This window comes from Culex pipiens, chromosome 2, assembly GCF_016801865.2.
Source record: "Culex pipiens pallens isolate TS chromosome 2, TS_CPP_V2, whole genome shotgun sequence".
NCBI classification, from domain to species: domain Eukaryota; kingdom Metazoa; phylum Arthropoda; class Insecta; order Diptera; family Culicidae; genus Culex; species Culex pipiens.
In genome coordinates this window covers 210,054,674-210,074,744 of record NC_068938.1, presented here as the reverse complement: position 1 = coordinate 210,074,744, position 20,071 = coordinate 210,054,674, and the positions used below count along the sequence as shown (strand labels likewise).

At 36.3% G+C, this 20,071-nt stretch overlaps 1 protein-coding gene across 1 annotated transcript in view; it reads right to left on the bottom strand.

Moving 5' to 3' along the window:
- LOC120432647 (serine/threonine-protein kinase ULK2) overlaps window positions 1-20,071 on the bottom strand; it is a 62,772-nt gene that overhangs the window by 2,706 nt on the left and 39,995 nt on the right. The window contains exons 3-13 of the mRNA XM_039597893.2: window positions 10,345-10,432; window positions 10,021-10,146; window positions 9,887-9,960; window positions 9,660-9,820; window positions 9,461-9,597; window positions 9,150-9,392; window positions 6,765-6,906; window positions 6,561-6,702; window positions 6,037-6,507; window positions 5,702-5,972; window positions 5,501-5,637 (exon numbers count right to left, since the gene is read on the bottom strand). Coding sequence (XP_039453827.1) covers window positions 5,501-5,637; window positions 5,702-5,972; window positions 6,037-6,507; window positions 6,561-6,702; window positions 6,765-6,906; window positions 9,150-9,392; window positions 9,461-9,597; window positions 9,660-9,820; window positions 9,887-9,960; window positions 10,021-10,146; window positions 10,345-10,432 — 1,992 coding nt within the window. The remainder of the gene's footprint in view (window positions 1-5,500; window positions 5,638-5,701; window positions 5,973-6,036; window positions 6,508-6,560; window positions 6,703-6,764; window positions 6,907-9,149; window positions 9,393-9,460; window positions 9,598-9,659; window positions 9,821-9,886; window positions 9,961-10,020; window positions 10,147-10,344; window positions 10,433-20,071) is intronic.

The following is a 20,071-nucleotide window of genomic DNA, read 5'->3' as shown; positions in this document are numbered from 1 at the left end:
CAACAGTTAAAGGAACGTTTGCTTTTGAACATTAAGTTTAGAGGATTTTAGATTAAAGTTAAGATTTTAAATCCAAAGTAGTTAGCAAATGAATATTTTGACTTATATGAATAATTGAACATTTTGGACTAATGAATAACACACAACTGTGCATTTATTCTAGAGTCAGATCCATACAGCGTCAGTGTTTATTTGGTCGAAGTGTACTAATTCATTGGCAGATCTGATTCTAGTTGTAATGTACGACAAGACTACTGACGGACGTGACAGGACGAGGGCCCAGTTTAGAGGTTTCAACATCAACGATGTGCGGCTGGACCACCCTCCCAAAAAAAAAAAAAAAAAAAAAAAAATGGTTATTTATCGAGTTGTCAGTATTTAAATGTTCCGCAATCAGGGATAACATTGGGTTCTGGAGGTGAGATACCGCCATAAAACAACTAACATTTGTTTTTGTAGTAATCAAACACCTAAGAAAAATTGAAATGACAACACACTCAGATTTTTTTTTACCGAATTCGGTGGTTGAAAAATCGATAAAGTTTAGATCGGTAAACCATCAGTCAAAATGAACAAAATTTTACCGAATTTCGGTTGTATGATGAACAATCATGAACTTTATCACCGAATTTCGGTAAGTTTTTACCAAATTCGGTAATTTTCAGTTTACCGAACTGTTCAGCAGTTGAAAATTCGGTAAACTTTACCGAATTTTTTGATTTGATTTGATTTGATGTGATAACCAACAGGGCCACGAGGATGACCTATGTAGCGGTTGCCTAGAATTACAGTGGCTCAGACTTAAAGGGAGCATCTTCAAATTACTACCGTATGAAGGGCCAAAATGGGGTGGTTGGACGCCAACAAGCAAAATCACTCACGGTGTCCTCAGGGGAAGAGAATCTCTTTCCGACAGTAACCTTCAATAACTCCGGAAAAAGTCTGACAAAGCTGAAAAACAGGGCTTTACAGAATTCGGTAAAAAAAATCTAAGTGTAAATGATCTTAGGTTAATATTCAAAAATATTCACCACAAAAAATCTATTGTGTACTCAACCAAAGTTTTTTTTCATCAAATCTTCAAGCAACTTGGAAAAAAAAAGTAGAATCAAAATTTTACGGTGGTTGAAATTAAGCTCTATTTTTTATTGGTTTATCGTTACCGTTATCATTGTAGTTGTTTTTTTTTCGGTAAAAAAAATAAAATAAAAAAATATTTGATTCATAAAATATATTATGACAATCTGTTTCAAATGCATGCTATCATTATCATCCAATATTTATTAGAATTTTGAATATCTTCAATCGCCTTTTTATTCTTATCAAAAATCAAACCATCCACATTAACGACCCCCGGGTCTTTTGTGGTCTCTATTGCAAGTTTCTGCTCGATGCATGTCTGATTGTAGGAGTCCGAAGGCTTGAATGGTGAGAGCACCCAAACCTCTTTCTACTCCAAGGAACCTTCCACCCCAGTGTTTGAACGAGATTCCACCGGAGTAGGCTTGGTTTGGTGTGTTGTTTGTACTTATGGCATGGAGACAACTCCTACACTGCCGTTCTACGCATAATTGTCCCATGTTCAAAAAAGTGCAACTGAGAAAAACGCGATTGAAATTTTTCGACCGATTTTTCTGTTTCTACGCATAATTGTCCCGAGGGTCCCAATTAACCCTATGTGTCCCTAATCGCCCCAGTTAGTAGTTTATCACTCTTATTTATGATCCTCTTGCTATACAATAGGTAAACAAGACATAATGCTTCGTTAAACTAATGATTCTATGAGAGAAAATACTTGGCGGGACAATTATGCGTAGAAGTGCAACGAACGAACAAAGTACTAGATTTTATGTGTTTTTCTAAAAGTATACGATAAACTAAACTTAAAAATGTCAAAAAGTCAAAATCGTCCAAAAATGACATGGGACAATTATGCGTAGAACGGCAGTACACCTGGAATGACTTAACGGCCTAACAACCAAGGACGGGACCGACATTTTACTTCCTCATCCGATGGAAGGTTGGAGCAGATGGGAATCGAACCCAGAATCATCCGCTTACAAAGCGGACAGCGTAACCATTCGGCCACGCGCTGCTCATTCTTATTCTTAAGTAGATTAAATTAGCGAAAAGAAAATTTAAAGATAAATGCTAAAGACAAATTGTCACTCAATTTGAAAATTATACAAAATATTACAAAAAAAGGACGGTCTGTTTAGTCTGTGGTAGCGGGCGGTTCATCGGTTAAAACGCGGTCCATTCATTTCGTGATTTAGTAGTGTAAAACTGTTTTAAACGAGCCGGATTTATGTGCAAAAGTTATAATACGATCCCTTTTAGTGTTTCCATAAGAAATTTCCAAAAAATGAAGGATTTTATAGTGCTTAACATGATTTTTCAAATAATTCAATGTTGTCTTCTTTGTTTTCTTCATTGGTGCATCGCGTCGCGTTTCGTTTCAACGTGTCCCGTTCGCAAATGTCAAATCGGGTCGATAAGGCAAACGGCGAAATAGCTGGCAAAACGTTCAAAAATGTCTTAATGTTTATGTTTGTGAAATACTCGGATATTCAGCTGTATTGATCGGTGTTTCTAGTGTTTTGTTTTGAAAAAGTGTTCGGGGTATTAGTTTAATTTTGCGGCAGAACTGGAGCCAGACCCTCCAGAAGTTTTGGCTGGTGACAACTTGTTGTGCGATGTTTTTTTTTCTCAGACGCGTGCGATGTTTGGTGTGACAAAGAAAAGCATTTACGTGTCAAAATCAAAATAGTGTGGGAAAGAAAAGTAGGGCCGAGAAGGGAAGAAAGAGAGCGCAGATGCTTTGACGGCTACTTGAAAAAGGCTATGAAAGGAAGAGTTGCCAAATGAGTTCATGGTTTTAGGATTTGTGAAGGAAAAAGTTTTTTATTTGCTGGCAACTAAAAAATCTGTGTTCTCACTCTGTCTAGAGTTGTGCAAAAGAGTGGAAGAAAAGGTTTTTTTTTTTATTTATTTATTTCTGAGGAATTTTTAAAACGGAAATTTGAGTGTTAAATGGAAAATTATTAATACATTTTTTTCAATATTGGTGAACGATGTGCTCTGCCAATTTTCGTTACGTAAGCAAACTTTCAGTGAAACAAAAGGAAAACTATTGTGTACATTCACAAACATCTCGACCCTAAGAAAAATGTGTGTTTGAATGAAGGTCTAAACAAACAACGTGACAGAGCATAATCGAGTGATAATTTGGTGAGGCAATTCTAATTACATGCTTTTCTTTCAGGATTTTTTCGCGGGTCATGTTTCCTCGTTCCAAATTGATAACTTCCTTTAGTTACATTTTATTGCGTCTTCATTTAATATTATAACACTTAATTCGAGTTTAAAATGTTAGATTTTGTGCGCTTTCTGCTTTTTTGTGCGTTTTGAATTTCAAAATGTGAAGTCATATTTTTAAAATATTTTGATAGATAACAGGTAGAATTTTTCTTCGATCGGCTGTTTGGGTTTAAAATCCTGTCATTAAATTAAATCATGTTTAATTCGCATTCCACGTAAAAATATCAAATGTTTATCAGGCGAGTTGCATCCCCAAACACCAGATCGCTTGTTTTTATTATTAAAATTAATCACTATAAATCCTATACTTTCCTCGGTACAGCCGGCTGTGCGAGTTTAAGTGTCAAAATGTTAAACCACTTTTTATCAACCCGCAATACCTTTCGAGGTATATCCTAGGGTCCTACCTTTCTACTAACATTGAGTCCAAAACCTCCCTACAAACATCTATACCACTAAGGTGACGCAGGGATCCTTGTGCACTTTAGATAGGTGTTTACTAACATTCCTTCCGTTCCCCAAAGGATAGCTTAGACCCGGCAAGGACCCCCTTATGCCCTGGGTAGTATTACACACTCATCAAAAGATGAAGACATGGTATCTCCCGTGTTGGATTATTGTTCCGGATGAGGGTCTAACACAACCACACCAAACAGAGGGATAAGCGTTGTGGAGCCATCCGTGGATAGGGCGTCCTAAAATGCTAATGCTAATGCTAATGCTAATATACAAAATATTACAAAAAAAATCCAGAATTAGAGAATAATTTTCAAACGAAATGCTTGAGATTCCCAACTTTTCCTGACTTTTTGGCTAAAAAATCGCAAATTACCGACTTTTACTCGATTTTTCACGATTTTTGGACTTTAGTGGCCACCCTGCTTTTTTAAATTTCAAAAAATTATCAGTTCTTTTAAAATTGAAACTTTTATATTTTTGTTCAAGTTTTTCAAAAATGAGCTTTATTTTTCTTTGGATACAGAATTCAGATCCACATTTTCACATTATTTCAAACATAAGCATCGCTTGAATTTTTTTTTAATAATTTCCTCGAGTTTTGGGATTTTGTTTATCATAGCTGTTCATAATTTTTTTATAACAGATTTTTTTTAAAGATTTTTACTTATTTTAATTTTCTTGTAAACATGAACTGTTTGTTTAAAAATATATTAACCTTGAATAGCTTTTGAAAATAACAATATTTGTGAGGTATTGTATACAGACATGCATCCGCTCTAACTCCTCTTTTAGAAGAACGTGTTTGGCATTTCACGTAGAAGATACCCAGCATGTTGTGCCAGTGATTAGAATACGCTAATTACGCTTGTCTTTAAGGCTCCCGAAGACCCTGAGAGATTATTTTGAAACCCAACTGAGATATAGGTTAAGAACTCTTAATTGCACTCAAAGAGCTTTTAAGAAGTTCTTCTTGAGAGCTTAAGAGAACATTTACATGAAAATATACCTAAAATCGGTTTTTCCAATGAACATAACATTGCTTTAAACGAAAATGCCATCTAGAACAAGCTGAGTGTCGTTAGAAAGAGCTCATAGTGCCGATGCATGTCTGATTGTATCCTCTTTAATTATTTGTGCTTTGAAAAAAAAAAAAAAAAAAAGATCACCCAGGATTCATTTCTGTGACGTTTTCCTAAATATCGTATTAAATATAAAACAAGAGTAGTTTAGTTAGGTGGACTATTTGCATTTTCTTCATACAGGAACAGTTAGTAAAAGATAGTGAAAAAATATTTTTCATGAAGTTTTACATTACATTTTATATGAGCAGAAACAAAAGTTAAACAAATCGTTTAAAAAAACCCAACCTGCCACTGGAGGGGCTTCGATCCAGAAATTCTTCAAAAATATTTTGTTTAACCAATACTGGATCTTCAAGAAGCATGGGGAAAAATTCTTGAAATCTTTAAAATTTGTTGGGTATAATTGAATTTAATTTTTTGGAATTTTTTTTTACCGTATTTTTAACTAAAGTTTCCTACTATGTCAAACATTCGACAAACCTTTTTGGATGTAGGAAGTTTTAAAACATATTAGGTATATTTTGGGCAACACTATTTTTCAAAATGTTGAAGACGTTATCAAATCGGGAAAGCAATTTTACCAATTTTTATAGCAAGCAAAAAAAATCCTTAATACAAGTACATTGTTTCTCACTCACCATCTGTATCGCGTGATCGTACAGGATCTTGTCAGCGGTAATATTGCTCGCCCCGGCCCGTTGCAGCAGTCCCGTTCCGTTCAGCTTCTTCGACTCACAAAGCGTAGACCGGTACCGGGAGTGCATCATCGAGAGAACTACAAAACAATTTTAAATTTGAGTTAGTTGTTTGATTTCTTGAATAAAACTGCCATTACTCACCATTCTTAACCGTATTCGAGGGCTTCAGGTGACCGCTCTGCAGCTGCGAGGACGCCAGGTGCATACCGGACGAGAGCAGGTTCAGGGCACGCACCAGCAGTACCAACCGTTCGGCCCGTTTGCAGTGCTCGGGTGCGTGCGGCGCAATGGGTTGAGCGTCGGCCGACATGAGCGCCGACAGGGGGGCACACCGCGAGTCGGCCACCTCCAGGATGCAATCGGTCAGGGCGATCACAAAGTTGAGCTTGGCCAGCGTCTCGTTGTGTTCGCGCTGGAAGGGGAGAAGCGGGCTTAGTTCAGGGTGTTCTTTTGGGAGAGGTTTGTTGGGGTCTTACGTCTAGCAGCGTTTCGGCCGGTAGCTCCGGCGCGTGGAAGTTGATCGGGTGATCGTCCAGGTTGTTGTCGTGCAGGTAGCTCTGCAGACCGCCGGTGGCGCCCATCTCCGGCAGCGTGAACGCCCTCGTGCCCAGCGGATGGGTGTTGTTATTGTCCGTGGCGCCCATCAGGGTGGGACTGCCGAGCGCCGGCAACTTGGACAGGGCATTCGATAATACTGGCGAGCTGGTTCCGGAACGACGGAGTGGGGACTGATGCGAGGCCGGCGATACCGTCCAGCAGGTTGGCGGCGGCGGCGTCTCCGACAGCGATCCTCCCGAGGTCGATCTCCGGCGGCCACCGGACGGGGGCGTTCCGATGGCAAACTGCACGGCCGGGGGCGAGATTGAGCTGATATCACAATTGCTGTTCCGGTGCTCGGATCGCTTCATGCTGATCGGCTGAGATCGAGGTATCGCATTGGGGATGTTCTACAAGGGAAGAATTGTTAATACAAATATTGTTACAAATATCGAAAAGTCACCTTTGGTGGAGTCTGAGTTTGCGGCCGTGAAAGCTTTCTAGCTGCCGACGGGACGGGCTTCGGTTCCGAGATCGGGAGGGAGCTGGGTCTCGGTGGACTCGCCTGAGCGTTCGAACCAGTTTGAGGCACTCTAGTTGGTTTACTGAAAACGACGAGATCGCATAATTGATCTGATTAATCTACACTTAAGAGTTCAAAACTAACCTCTTATCATAGTTTCCGCTGCATGGGTCGATCGGCAGATTGCTGGGCACTAGCACAAAGTCATCCGAGTTGTCCTGACTGCTGTTGGACGTGTTGTTCGCGCTGGCGAGCGTAGCCACGCTGTCGTCGATCTCCACTGGCACTGCAAAGAAAAACACACAATGTAGATAAAATCATTTTTTGTTTTCAATTTTTCGAGGTTAGTAAAACACTCCGTCACTACTCTCACTTTGCACCCCACAAAATAAATGCAATTTACCCACGTAGTTTCTAAATTTTAAACAAAATTCGTAAAAGTATGGAAATTGCGCCTCAACTCAAACAAATTTGGGAAGCGTTTTGCTTCCGTTCTTTTGGTGACAATCGGGTGCACTAGAAGAATCTCAACCGCGCGATGATGGACGGAAAAACGGTTGATCATCTGCCAAATTTGCGCACTTTAAAAGTTGAGCTAAGAGATTGAGACTTTGAGAGAGGGAGATCAAGCCATTACACGACGCGACGGCTTTGAAGAGCATGTCGGTACAAAGACAAACAACAAGCCAAAGTGCAACCACAAGTGCAGCACCAGCTCTGGGGAAGTAAACACACAGGTTTATTACATTACATTTTGGTTTTTGGCTAGGTGTGTTGTGGTGGAAAATGAAAAAGGGGAAGGAACGCGAACGTGATGTTATGGTTTTGTGGTGTGTGCTATTTTGATGGTAAAGGAAAAAGAAAATATTTGTTTGTACAGGTGGAGACGGCAGGTCGTTCATTAGTTGTAAAGCACCATGCGTCCCCATAAAACTATAATTTAACCATTCAACAAATCTAGATTTTTTTTTTAAGTCCTATAATCATATAAAATACAATAGCTCATAGATCCTTAAAAAAAAAAAAAAAAAAAAAAAAACTCGGGATTTAAAATATTTTTATTCATCCTATTCTGAAACATTTTGAAAAAAATTAGCACTTCATTGAAAATATGTTAGTATGTTTGGCAGATTATTTCCACCTTCATTCAATGATTTTCACTTTCAATTTCATCGAGAAGAAATTTTTCAAGATTCCGCCAAGACAAGCCAATGAGCCTGGGAGTGGAAATATTTTGACCGGATTCCCCAGAAAATATCACATAATATACCCAAAAATGTGGAGGTTAATCATCAGGATTCCCATTGAAACGACAAGGAGTTATGATTTTATAAAAAAAAATCTAAGTCATTTTTTTCGAAAATTTCAATTTTTGAAATAATTTAACTTGGCTAGGACCACCCTTAGGCCTGAATAACAAAAAAAAAACAATACAAAAATTGTTACATATTCCAAAAACCGTATCTTGGTAAGGGATTTCTGATCGATTTGATGCGTTTGAGCAAGAATATAATGCGCACTATGCGAGGTTTAACTGTAACGTAAAAATTGAGATTTGAACCCTCTTTCCCTGTATGAAGCCTATCAAGTAGATATGGACAAAAATGAGCGAGCCGCTCAAAAGAGCCTTTTCATTGAAATGAGCGAACGAACCACATTTCACAAAAAAGAGTCGCTGCTCATTTTGAAAACTCTTTTTGAAATAAGTATTTTTCTATTTAAAAAAAAAGAGCGGAAGAGCCGTTCAAAAAGCCGCTATTTTTCATGAGCGAGCAAAAATGAGCAGAAAATCAAAAAGAGCGGTTTTGCTCACCCCTACTTTATTGGTTACAGCTACGCTCATAAAAGAAGAAAGAACTTTGAAACAGCTTTTATATAAAAAAAATGTTCAAAAAAATTTCATGAAATTTCAATTCGTGGATTTCCACAATTTCCGCAAAATTCCGTGAAATTCTAGGATTTTCTGAAATCATTGCCAAACATAAAAAAAACAAATATTTTATTCACAAAGGTTTCAATGTAATTTTTTTTTTAAATATGCTTGCTTAAATCATATATTTTCATTTAAAAAAATAGTAGTATATTTCGATTATTTTAGCAATTTAAATGAAATTTGACATTTTTAAGCATTTTCCAAATTTTGAGCTTTGGGACCACATATTGGATATATACCCGTAGAATTCCGGTATTTTTTTAGATGATTTCATTGATATTTTGTATTTTTTTCAGTGTTGTATGTTTCTTGTAAAATATTGAAAGCATTTAAGTATAATTTTTGCTTCAATTAAAATAAATTCAATTAAGTAAATCCTGAAATTTGCATTTTTTTTTTGCGTAAAAAATCACTAAGACTAATCATTACTATTATATTTTTTATAACTTTTTCCTGTTTTTGGTTGAGATCTTCAAAATATGTAGCACTATTTATACAGATTTATTTTTAACTTTTTTAGTGTGTTTATTTTTGACTGACTTGTATTTTATGTGCAGTGAAAATTAGTAATTTAAGCATCAAATTCCCAATCTTACCGTTATTATTCTCCAACGTCTGCTGCTTCTGTTGTTCTTGCTGTAACTGTTGTTGCTGCTGCTGCTGCTGCTGTTGGTGTTGTAGTTGTTGTTGCTGCTGGTGGTGTAGCTGCTGCTGTTGCTGCTGACGTAGAAGTAGCTGCTGGTGCTGCAGAGGCGACATGGCCGTCCTCTGGTGTGGACTAGTGACTTTTGCCGAGGAAGGCTGCCCGGCCGTGGCCGCCTGGGAGGACTGGGGAGCCTCTATGGAAGTTTTAAGGAAATTTTGTTGGTTTTATAGATATTCGGTTATTTTTTAAGATGGTACGAACCACTATTCTGAGGCGTAGTCTGCCGCTGCAGGAACGAATGGTTGAAGAACATTTCAAAGTTCATCCGTTCTTTGGCGTTCCTCCGGAGCAATCCCATCAGCAAATCGGTCATCTCTTTGGACGTTCCGGGAGGAATTCTGCGAGGGAATAATGAGTTATGTTTGATTTCCAATCCAAGGGAAAAACTTTAAAGACTCACTTTGGCGCCAGGTTGGCATTCTTCTCGTAGAACATCTTCAGTTCCTGGGGTGTCTGAGCCTGGAATGGTGCCTTGCCGGTGAGGCATTGGAAAACGATCGTCCCGAGGGACCAGAGATCGGCCTTGGCGTCGTACTGTAGCGACATGATCACCTCTGGGGCCTGTTGGGAGAAGATTTTTTGAGTAATTTTAAAGAATTCTTAAAATAACTTGTTGTTTGATCTTACCATGTACATTGGAGATCCACAAAGGGTAGCCGCCATATTTCCGTCCTGGAGAAATCGGGCAAATCCGAAATCGGCTGAAACATAAAACAATTGTAAGAAAAAGCTAAGAAAAATCAAATTAAATCAAAACAAACCAATTTTGAGTGTGATTTTCGAGGGCGCCGGAAGATTCTTGCCGTAGCTGTGGGACAGCAAAATGTTCTGCGGTTTCAGATCTCGGTGGACCACTCCAACGGCGTACAGGGCCTTCATTGCACTCGCTGCAAAGAAAAAGGAGGAAAGATGCCACAAAATAGTGTTTACAGAACCATAAAATGCACCATTTGCCCTTTTCCTAGAACTACGTGCCGGCCTCCAATCTGGGCGCGGAATTTGGACGCCAGGTGTAGAAGCAATAAAAGCGAATATTTTTTCCTCCAACGGAGTGAATTTTCTTTTTTGGGAGGTACTTTAATTACCTAATTGACACAAAAAGAGCCGTATCGTGTCCTCGCTGAGGGTGCCCTTCACGGCCAGGTAATCCGCCAAATCGCCACCGTTGCAGTACTGAGAAAAAAAGAGAGAAGAGAAAAAACTTTAATTAACAAAGTGGATAAAGGATTTTTTCTCACAAGTTGGAAAATCAATTCAGCCAAGAGGAGGATTATTACGCAATTTCCCTACCGAAGTGGAAAAACTTAAACCAAGGAAAACACACTTTAAAGTTCAACAAGCCCCGTTAGGTTCTATTTCCATATCTGATGGCCATCCTCCACCCCACCCCAACCTCTCCCGGCTCATGAATCCGGTCAGTCACATGCAGACGGGATAAATAATTCATCCCCAAAGCCGGCAATAAAATTCCAAGGATCTCGCCCCCGTTCTGTACCAGCAATGTAGCAACGGTATTTGCTGCTAAATGGCTAGCCTTTTTTTTATTTTAGTTCAACCACTCCATTTCGCACTCCATTTCTGCTGTGGGCCTGGGCGGGAAAGTGCCCTCTTGCTAGACGACCGATTTTGTTAAACAAATTTATGCAACTTTTTGATCTGCACGTATGGACTTTTTTTTCTCGATGGGCTTTATTGAGACGTTATGCGGGGAATCGATTGCGAAATTTTTCTCGCTTCTTTTCCGGCCCGTGAAATGAAACGGATCCAAGTTCGTTGAAAATTTATGGTGATTTTGAAGCCGGAAATAGACATAAATCGAGCTGAAAAGTTGCATAAATTATCGTTTAAAAAGGATAATTCAAACAATCATCAACTCAAAAAAGAACTGGCGACTTAAAAAGAAAATTGTAGGAAATTTTTTAAGTTTTTTGAAAATATTTTTTGCAGAGATGCTTTTTCATGGAATATTTTTAAATTGTGAAAAAACTGAACACTTCTTCAAAAAATGCGTAAATTCATTTTGGAATTGTAATTTTGATTTGAATTTGCAAATAAAAATGATCTTTGAAATTTAGTACGCTATTAAAAAAAAATCCAGTGATCGCAATTTTACAAAAAAAATGTATCTCCGGTACCAGATTTTGCACCATTCTAACTCTAGATTAAAAAGAATCTTCCTCTAGAAAATATAAAAAAAACGAAAATCAGAAAAACAGTTTTTTGGGAATTCAACTTTAAATTATAAGAATGTGTAACTTTGTCTAATTTGTAATTTTGTATCTTTTAATGTAATTATAATATTTTCAACATAAATGTAGGTAAAATTTCCATGATAAAGAAATTACCAAAAAAACAAACAAAAATCAAAATGACCAAAATGAACAAAGTGAAAAAAATTACCAAAATGAAATCATTTTGGTCATTTCAGTAATTTTAATCATTTTGGTTATTTTGATAATTTAGATTATTTTGTTAATTTTGGTCATTTTGGTCATTTGATCATTTTGGTAATTTTGGTCATTACGGTCATTTTAGTCATTTTGGTCATTTTGGTCATTTGGGTCATTTTGGTAATTTTAGTCATTTTGGTCATTTTGATCAATTTGGTCATTTTGGTCATTTTGGTTATTTTGGGCATTTGATTAATTTGGTCATTTTAGTCATTTTGATCATTTCGGACATTTTGATCATTTTGGTTATTTTGGTCATTTTTGTCATTTTTGTCATTTTTGTCATTTTGATCATTTCGGTCATTTTGGCCATTTGATCATTTTGATTATTTTGGTAATTTTGGTCATTTGAGTCATTTTGATCAATTTGGTCATTTCGGGCATTTTGGTCATTTTGGTCATTTTGGTCATTTTGGTCATTTTGGTCATTTGATCATTTTGGTCATTTTGGCCATTTGGGTCATTTCGGTCATTTGATCATTTTGGTCATTTTAGTAATTTTGATCATTTTGGCCATTTTGGTCATTTTAGTTATTTTGATCATTTCGGTCACTTTGGCCATTTTGGTCATTTTGGTCATTTTTGTCATTTTGGTCATTTTGGTCATTTGATCATTTTGATCATTATGATCATTTTGGTCATTTTGGTCATTTTGGTCATTTGAGTCATTTTGGTCATTTTGATCATTTTGATCATTTTGATCAATTTGGTCATTTCGGTCATTTTGGTCATTTTGGTCATTTTGGTCATTTTGGTCATTTGGGTAATTTTGGTCATTTGAGTCATTTTGGTAATTTTGATCATTTTGGTCATTTTGGTCATTTTGGTCATTTTGGCCATTTGGGTCATTTTTGTCATTTTTGTCATTTTTGTCAGTTTTGTCATTTTGGTCATTTTGGTCATTTTGGTCATTTTGGTCATTTTGGTCATTTTGGCCATTTGGGTCATTTTGATCAATTTGGTCATTTCAGACATTTGACTATTTTGGTCATTTTGATCATTTTGGCCATTTTGATCATTTTGGCCATTTTGATCATTTTGGCCATTTTGATCATTTTGGCCATTTTGGTCATTTTAGTCATTTTGATCATTTCGGTCATTTTGGCCATTTGATCATTTTGATTATTTTGGTAATTTTGGTCATTTGAGTCATTTTGATCAATTTGGTCATTTCGGGCATTTTGGTCATTTTAGTCATTTTGGTCATTTTGGTCATTTTGGTCATTTTGGTCATTTTGGTCATTTTGGTAATTTTGGTAATTTTGGTCATTTTGGTAATTTTGGTCATTTGGGTAATTTTGGTCATTTGAATCATTTTGGTAATTTTGATCATTTTGGTCATTTGAGTCATTTTGGTAATTCTGATCATTTTGGTCATTTGAGTCATTTTGGTCATTTTGGTCATTTTGGTCATTTGGGTCATTTTGATCAATTTGGTCATTTCGGACATTTTGATCATTTGATTATATTGGTCATTTTGATCATTTCGGTCATTTTGGCCATTTGATCATTTTGATTATTTTGGTAATTTTGGTCATTTGAGTCATTTTGATCAATTTGGTCATTTCGGGCATTTTGGTCATTTTAGTCATATTGGTCATTTTGGTCATTTTGGTCATTTGATCATTTTGGTCATTTTGGTCATTTTGGCCATTTGGGTCATTTTGGTCATTTTGATCAATTTGGTCATTTCGGTCATTTCGGACATTTTGATCATTTGATCATTTTGGTCATTTTAGTAATTTTGATCATTTTGGCCATTTTGGTCATTTTAGTTATTTTGATCATTTCGGTCATTTTGGCCATTTTGGTCATTTTGGTCATTTTGGTCATTTTTGTCATTTTGGTCATTTTGGTCATTTGATCATTTTGATCATTATGATCATTTTGGTCATTTTGGTCATTTTAGTCATTTTGATCATTTCGGTCATTTTGGCCATTTGATCATTTTGATTATTTTGGTAATTTTGGTCATTTGAGTCATTTTGATCAATTTGGTCATTTTAGTCATTTTGGTCATTTTGGTCATTTTGGTCATTTTGGTCATTTTTGTCATTTTGGTCATTTTGGTCATTTGATCATTTTGATCATTTTGATCATTTTGATCAATTTGGTCATTTCGGTCATTTTGGTCATTTGGGTCATTTTGGTCATTTGAGTCATTTTGGTAATTTTGATCATTTTGGTCATTTTGGTCATTTGAGTCATTTTGGTCATTTGAGTCATTTTGGTAATTTTGATCATTTTGGTAATTTTGATCATTTTGGTCATTTTGGTCATTTGAGTCATTTTGGTAATTTTGATCATTTTGGTCATTTAGGTCTTATTGGTCATTTGAGTCATTTTGGTAATTTTGATCAATTTGGTCATTTTGGTAATTTTGGTCAATTGATCATTTTGGTCAATAGGGGCATATTGGTCATTTGATTAATTTTGATCATTTTGATCAATTTGGTCATTTGAGTCATTTTGGTAATTTTGTTCATTTTAGTTTTTTTTTTGTAATTATGGTCATTTTGGTCATTTGGTCATTTTAGTAATTGTTGGTCATTTCGGGAAAATCTAAATGCTAAATAATTTTGAAAGTATCAGAAAACCTCAAAGCAAAACAATCAACATAACTGCCCAAATCCCATCTTTTCCATGCGTTCATTAGCATCAGAATCTCGTTACGACTCATATTCCACTTTTTCTACCTCGGCGGGGTAATCCAATTCTCTCCTCTTCACGTAATGTCTATTTTTGGTGTGGTGGGGAGCGTTCCATCGCCCCGGATTCAATTGAACTGCAAACCAAAAACCCATTAAAGCCACTCGCACGTCACATTTACGGCTTTGCGTTTTCGGTTTTGGCCGGTTTTGGTGGTGGAGGAGTGGCATTTGTCACTGTCATTAATCATCACGCAGTCCCTCTTTCTGAGTCGTCGTTACGCGCTATGCAATTGCACAGCCAAATCTCTATGCTTGGACTTCTCTCAACATTCACCGGCCCGGTTGGTGTTCAAAGAGAAGGCGCAAACAAAAACACACAACAAAAAATCTCCGAGCAAACAAACAACCGTCAAACAGAGTCGTTGGTTTGTCAGTGGGAGTTGCAAACTGCATTCTCCAAACCAAGAGAATGAGAGGAGAGGTGACAGATGTTTATTTAATTAGAACATGTTCGGATGCCAGGCCGGGGAGTTATGATACCTTTATGACCTGCGCTTCTGTACAAACTGCATTTCTGGAAAGGGTTTTGAAAATGACCGACGTTGATTTGTAAAAAAACAAATTCAACAAACAAAACAAATAAATCAAGAATATTGAAGAAAAACAAAAGATTTTGAGTAAGTTCTTTTAACAAATTTCTCCGAATTTTCTCTAACAGTTTAGTCATTAGTTCAATTTGGTAGTCAGACTTTTCTTTGTTCCCTTCCCCCTCTGTCCAAAATCTCCCAACTCACAAGGAGAAAGCACGATCGAGGGGAATTGAAATGTTTACGTTGAGCAAATAATAAACCCCGAATTCGGGTTCCATTCATTCTCCCCGGTGGCTTTTGTCCTCCTCCCTGAATTGTCATTCTATCGATGCACCCAACTTTGCGTGAAACACGCATGAAATGCAGCGCGCACTGGGAACATTAAGAATTAGAGCACTTAATACCTTCCTACGGTTTTTTTTTGTGTGTCTCACCACGGGTTTTCCAACTTTTACGAGACACATTTAGGGCCGCTATAAAGTTGTCAAATTCTCGGAAACTATTCGGCTGCAAGTGGAAACAATTTTTATGTTGAGAGATTCCATCTGCATTGATGGATTATTTTAACTTGTTTAAAATCCTATTTGATATGAAAATAATTTATTTTCTCATTTTTTTTTAATACATATTAAAGGACTTAATACAATTTATTTCTAAGGATTTCGAAATTTGCATTTAATTCTTTTCAAAATACTGTCAATTTTTTTTTTAAATCAAAAAGAAAATTAAAATATTTTTCGAATTCACGTAGAAAACGCCAAATTAAATTATTTCATGCGACATATTTTGATTTGCAACCATCACCAACATTTCCAGATGACAATGGTTGCCCAAATTATGTGCTGCTCCTCATTGTTGCGATTCAAACTGTGTCATTAATTGAAAATTATGTAAATCTGGCCTAGCTGGTGTCGGATTGTGGTGTCGCTGCTACTGCAAGTGCAGAACCGGAACAAACCACACCGCACTTTGTAAGCCGATTTTACAGGGTTCGTTACGCCGCTTGCCAGGGGTCTTTATTTGTGAGCTCTAATAGCGCTTTAAAATTTTATTTCAAATTTGAAGGGGTCTTGCTGGGATTTGAGCGACACTTTGTATTGCCAGGGGTTAATTGGCTTTTGAGCTTCGCATTCATTCTGTGACACATTTGCTGCAATGTTCTATTTATTGGACACTTTGCCTCAAATCCAACGGATCTAGAATCTATCAAAAGTCACGTAATTGACACATTTAAACTCATATCGATCCACACACGAGAACAACAAAAGATGCTCAAACAAAGAAGTTTTCCCCCTCCCCCTTCCTCATCCTTTTCCATGTCGGTTTTCCCGAAAGCGATTTTTCCTAGGTGAAAAGAACGACATAATGGCAATCAATTTGTAGCCGCTTGGAATAGTACAAATTACGTACAAAGCATCAAACGGTTCCTCCGGGACGGGACGGGACGACCATTACGGTGCCCATTTGGGGATGTGGCAAACAAAACTCGAAGGCCATTCCGGGCTCGGATTCTGCCTGGGTCAGCAAAATTGTTATCGAACTTGTGTGGACTTGGAGGTTAAGGGGACTGTTTGTTGTGTCGATTTAGGCTAGCAATGTGAAAAATGTGGTATTTTTTCCTTGAACAAAATTTGCGCAATTCTACTGTAAAAAAAATCTCGACAATTCAGTTGACAAATTGCTCTTATGCGAATATCACAACTCAACATGTTTGCTTCCTTCCTCAACTGACAGGATTGCGTACGTTTTTCTAAAGTAATTTCCCTAATTGAGACACATCTTCTGAACTGCATCATAAAATCCACCCTCTTTGGGAACAGAAAAAACACAGGTTTGCCCTTCAAGCTTGCAGCATCGTAAAAAAGGAAGTTTTTATGAACTAGAAGTTGAATACATTCTTGTTACCCCCTGCATAACAAACGATTTCTTTATGGGATGCCCTGTCGTCGCATTTGAAATGTGACAAAGTGGTATGTACTTTAACAATTTTCAGTTATGATCTCACTCTTGACAGCTCGTTTCCTCCGAACAAAGCAAATTGCCAGGGATAATCCACTCTTTTGAAGATTTCGAACCAAATTGAATTCATCAAAACCGGTGCGCTACATCAGCAAAACATAAAGCTGATTCGAATCGGGTTATGATCCTAAAATACACACAACAATCATAACTATTATTGAATTGAGCTGGTGCTGCATTATTGAAACCCAATCTGCACCGACAAATTCACCCTCGGCTAGACGACACATCATCCATAGATAAAGTTTCCCCTCTCTATAGAGTCGATCCATACTAAAAGTGCTGCCAATAATTCATTGATCTGCGCGACACCGGGAAAGACGACACCAATCCTGGCCAACAACTCCGCCGTCTGCCATCGTCCTGGATCGTCCTTCTTTTTCTTTTATAGTGATTTAAAAAGCGTAAAAGAAACAAACAAATCTTTTTAACCAACCTAGAGGGTGAGAGCCATACTTGGTGTGCAAAATTTATGTTCCGAAATCCGAGACGAATCGATGACGATATCGTAAAGGCAAGTGTGCCCGAGTCCCGATTCTGGGCCCAATAAAACCTGCCGTTTTGCGACTTCCTCGTAATGGCGGAAGGACAGAGAACACCCTCAATTTTTTTTTTTGTTTCGTCGACTGACTTTGGGTGTCGCAAACAACACAACTCCTTATGGGATTGAAATCGGAAACCGCATTTCGAACTATGTTTGGCCATGAATGTATTCAGAGGGATACTAACAATGAAGTTAAGGAAGTTCGGTGGATTAGATTCAATTTCATAGTTTTTGTGATACTTTTTTCCGAATTCATGTTAATTTTCTGGATTGTGTATTTATATTTGTAGCCAATTGTACTCAAAAATAATATTTGAGAAGGGCGTTAGTTATTTAAATATTTTTATATTTTATAATTTAAATAATACTGTATCTCGGAGCCGTTGCATCGAATTTTGACAATTTTGGACGAAAAAAAAAATCGTGACGTCACCTTAAAATTTAACTAATAAACTTAAAAATTGAAAAATCTCATGGAAGTGGCTTTATCTTTCAGTGTATTTTTTTAAAAAGCTCGTCCAATTTCCTACAAGTTTGCCATTGACCACTTTTTGATACGATGCAATGGCTTCGAGATATAGTAATTTTTAAATTATAAAATACAAAAATATTTAAATGACTAAAATATTTGCCTTCTGAAAAAAATTTAAACTGAAAGAAAAGTACACGCCACTTTTATGGCATTTTTCAATTTTTATGTTTAAAAGTTAAATTTAAAGTTGAAGTCACGTTTTTTTTTCGTTCAAAATTTTTGAGGAAATAACCTAAAATGTGACAAAAAGACTCACGAAAAATGCAGGATGGTATGTCTCTCCTAAAAAAATAAAAAAATCATTTACTAAAACTGTTTTTTGAAAAGTGGTCTAAACGTCAAAATTTTCAAAAACCGATAGTGGGAATCGACTTCCCAGACAATTTTACATAAAAGTCTCCATATTGACCATTGTCCTAAGTCCAATCCTTGCGAAGTTACAGCGGTTTTAAAAATAAAAATGTTGAAAAACAGCTTTTTTGTGGTTTTTGGCATTTTCTATATGACCGACTTGATTTTTCAGTCTCGAAAATATTTTTACGGGAAAGCTCGTCCAATTTCTCATAAGTTTGCTTTTGACAGTTTTTCAATTTGACTCGTTTTAATATTTACGTAAGATGATTTATTATCCAGATTTCTACCACACTGAAAAAAATATTCTGTTTTCAGTTATGAGCAATGTAATTAAGCTTATATCTGTAATCCCATGCATCCAATTGAAAAGCTGTTAAAGGCAAACTTATGGGAAATCGGACGAGCTTTCCGGTAAAAATATTTTTGAGACTGAAAAATAAAGTCTGTCATATAGAAAATGCCAAAAACCACAAAAAACAGTTTTTTCAACATTTTTTTTAAACCGCTGTAACTTCGAAAGGATTGGACTTGGGACAATAGTCAATATAGGGACTTTTAAGTAAAATTGTCTGGAGAATCGATTCCCACAATCGGATTTTGAAAATTTTGACGTTTAGACCACTTAAAAAAAAAAAAAAACAGTCTTAGTAAATGATTTTTGTATTTTTTTAGGAGAGACATACCATCCTGCATTTTTTGTGAGTCTTTTTGTCACATTTTGGGCTATTCCCTCAAAAAATTTCATTTTATATCATTTATATAAATAAACATCTATTGAAATCTGCCCAAATTATTTATTTCATTAGGCGAAGGTGACTTTTATGGTGATTATTTGGAAATTTTGTTACATACGGTCTTTTATGTAAAAAATAGCCCGATTTTATAGTACCCTTAAAATTCTGAAAAACGTTTTCTTTAGAAAAAAAAAGATACAAAGACAGAGGCTTAGGCTTTTTTCACTTCTTCTATATAGATATTTTTTTCATAAAGACGTTTTTTTAAATTTTGATTACGCCATCGAATCAGAGACGATCAGTTTTACCTGGGTGATGAATAGAGAGAGTGCGTAACGTGATTTCCGAATGATCCCACTTTGTTTACATCTACAAAGTAGGAGGCTGTTAAAGCACAAGAATTAAAAAAATTAAATCAAGACTAACATTTTAAATGGGCGTAATATCCAATGTTTGGCCCTTTTAAAATGTTAGTCTTGACTTAATTTTTTTCAAAATATTTTTTTCGAAAAGATCGGAAAATTTCTTTGAAAATCGGACCATTAGTTGCTGAGATATCGACATTAGAAAATGGTGTGTTGTTTTAGTGAGACTTAGAAAACTTCAATTTTCGTGTTTCTTTTTCTTAAAGCGGCTGTATCTCAGCAACCCGAGGTCCAATCTTCAATGTCTCTTAGACAATTTTATAGCAAATTTTCTGAACTTTTCAAAAAATATATTTTTAGAAATGGTCGCTCATGGTCACTATTTTTAAAAATCGAAAAAATGCAAATATTTTGCTAAAATCAAACTTTCGGTGCCTATATCTTGAAAACGAAGCCCTTTATCAAAAAAAATGTGAAGTACTTTTTGATTGCAAATTCAATTTTGCATTAAAAAATAACTTCAAATTTGTTTTTGCATGAAATTTGGATTTTTTTTCCAAAAATCACTATTTT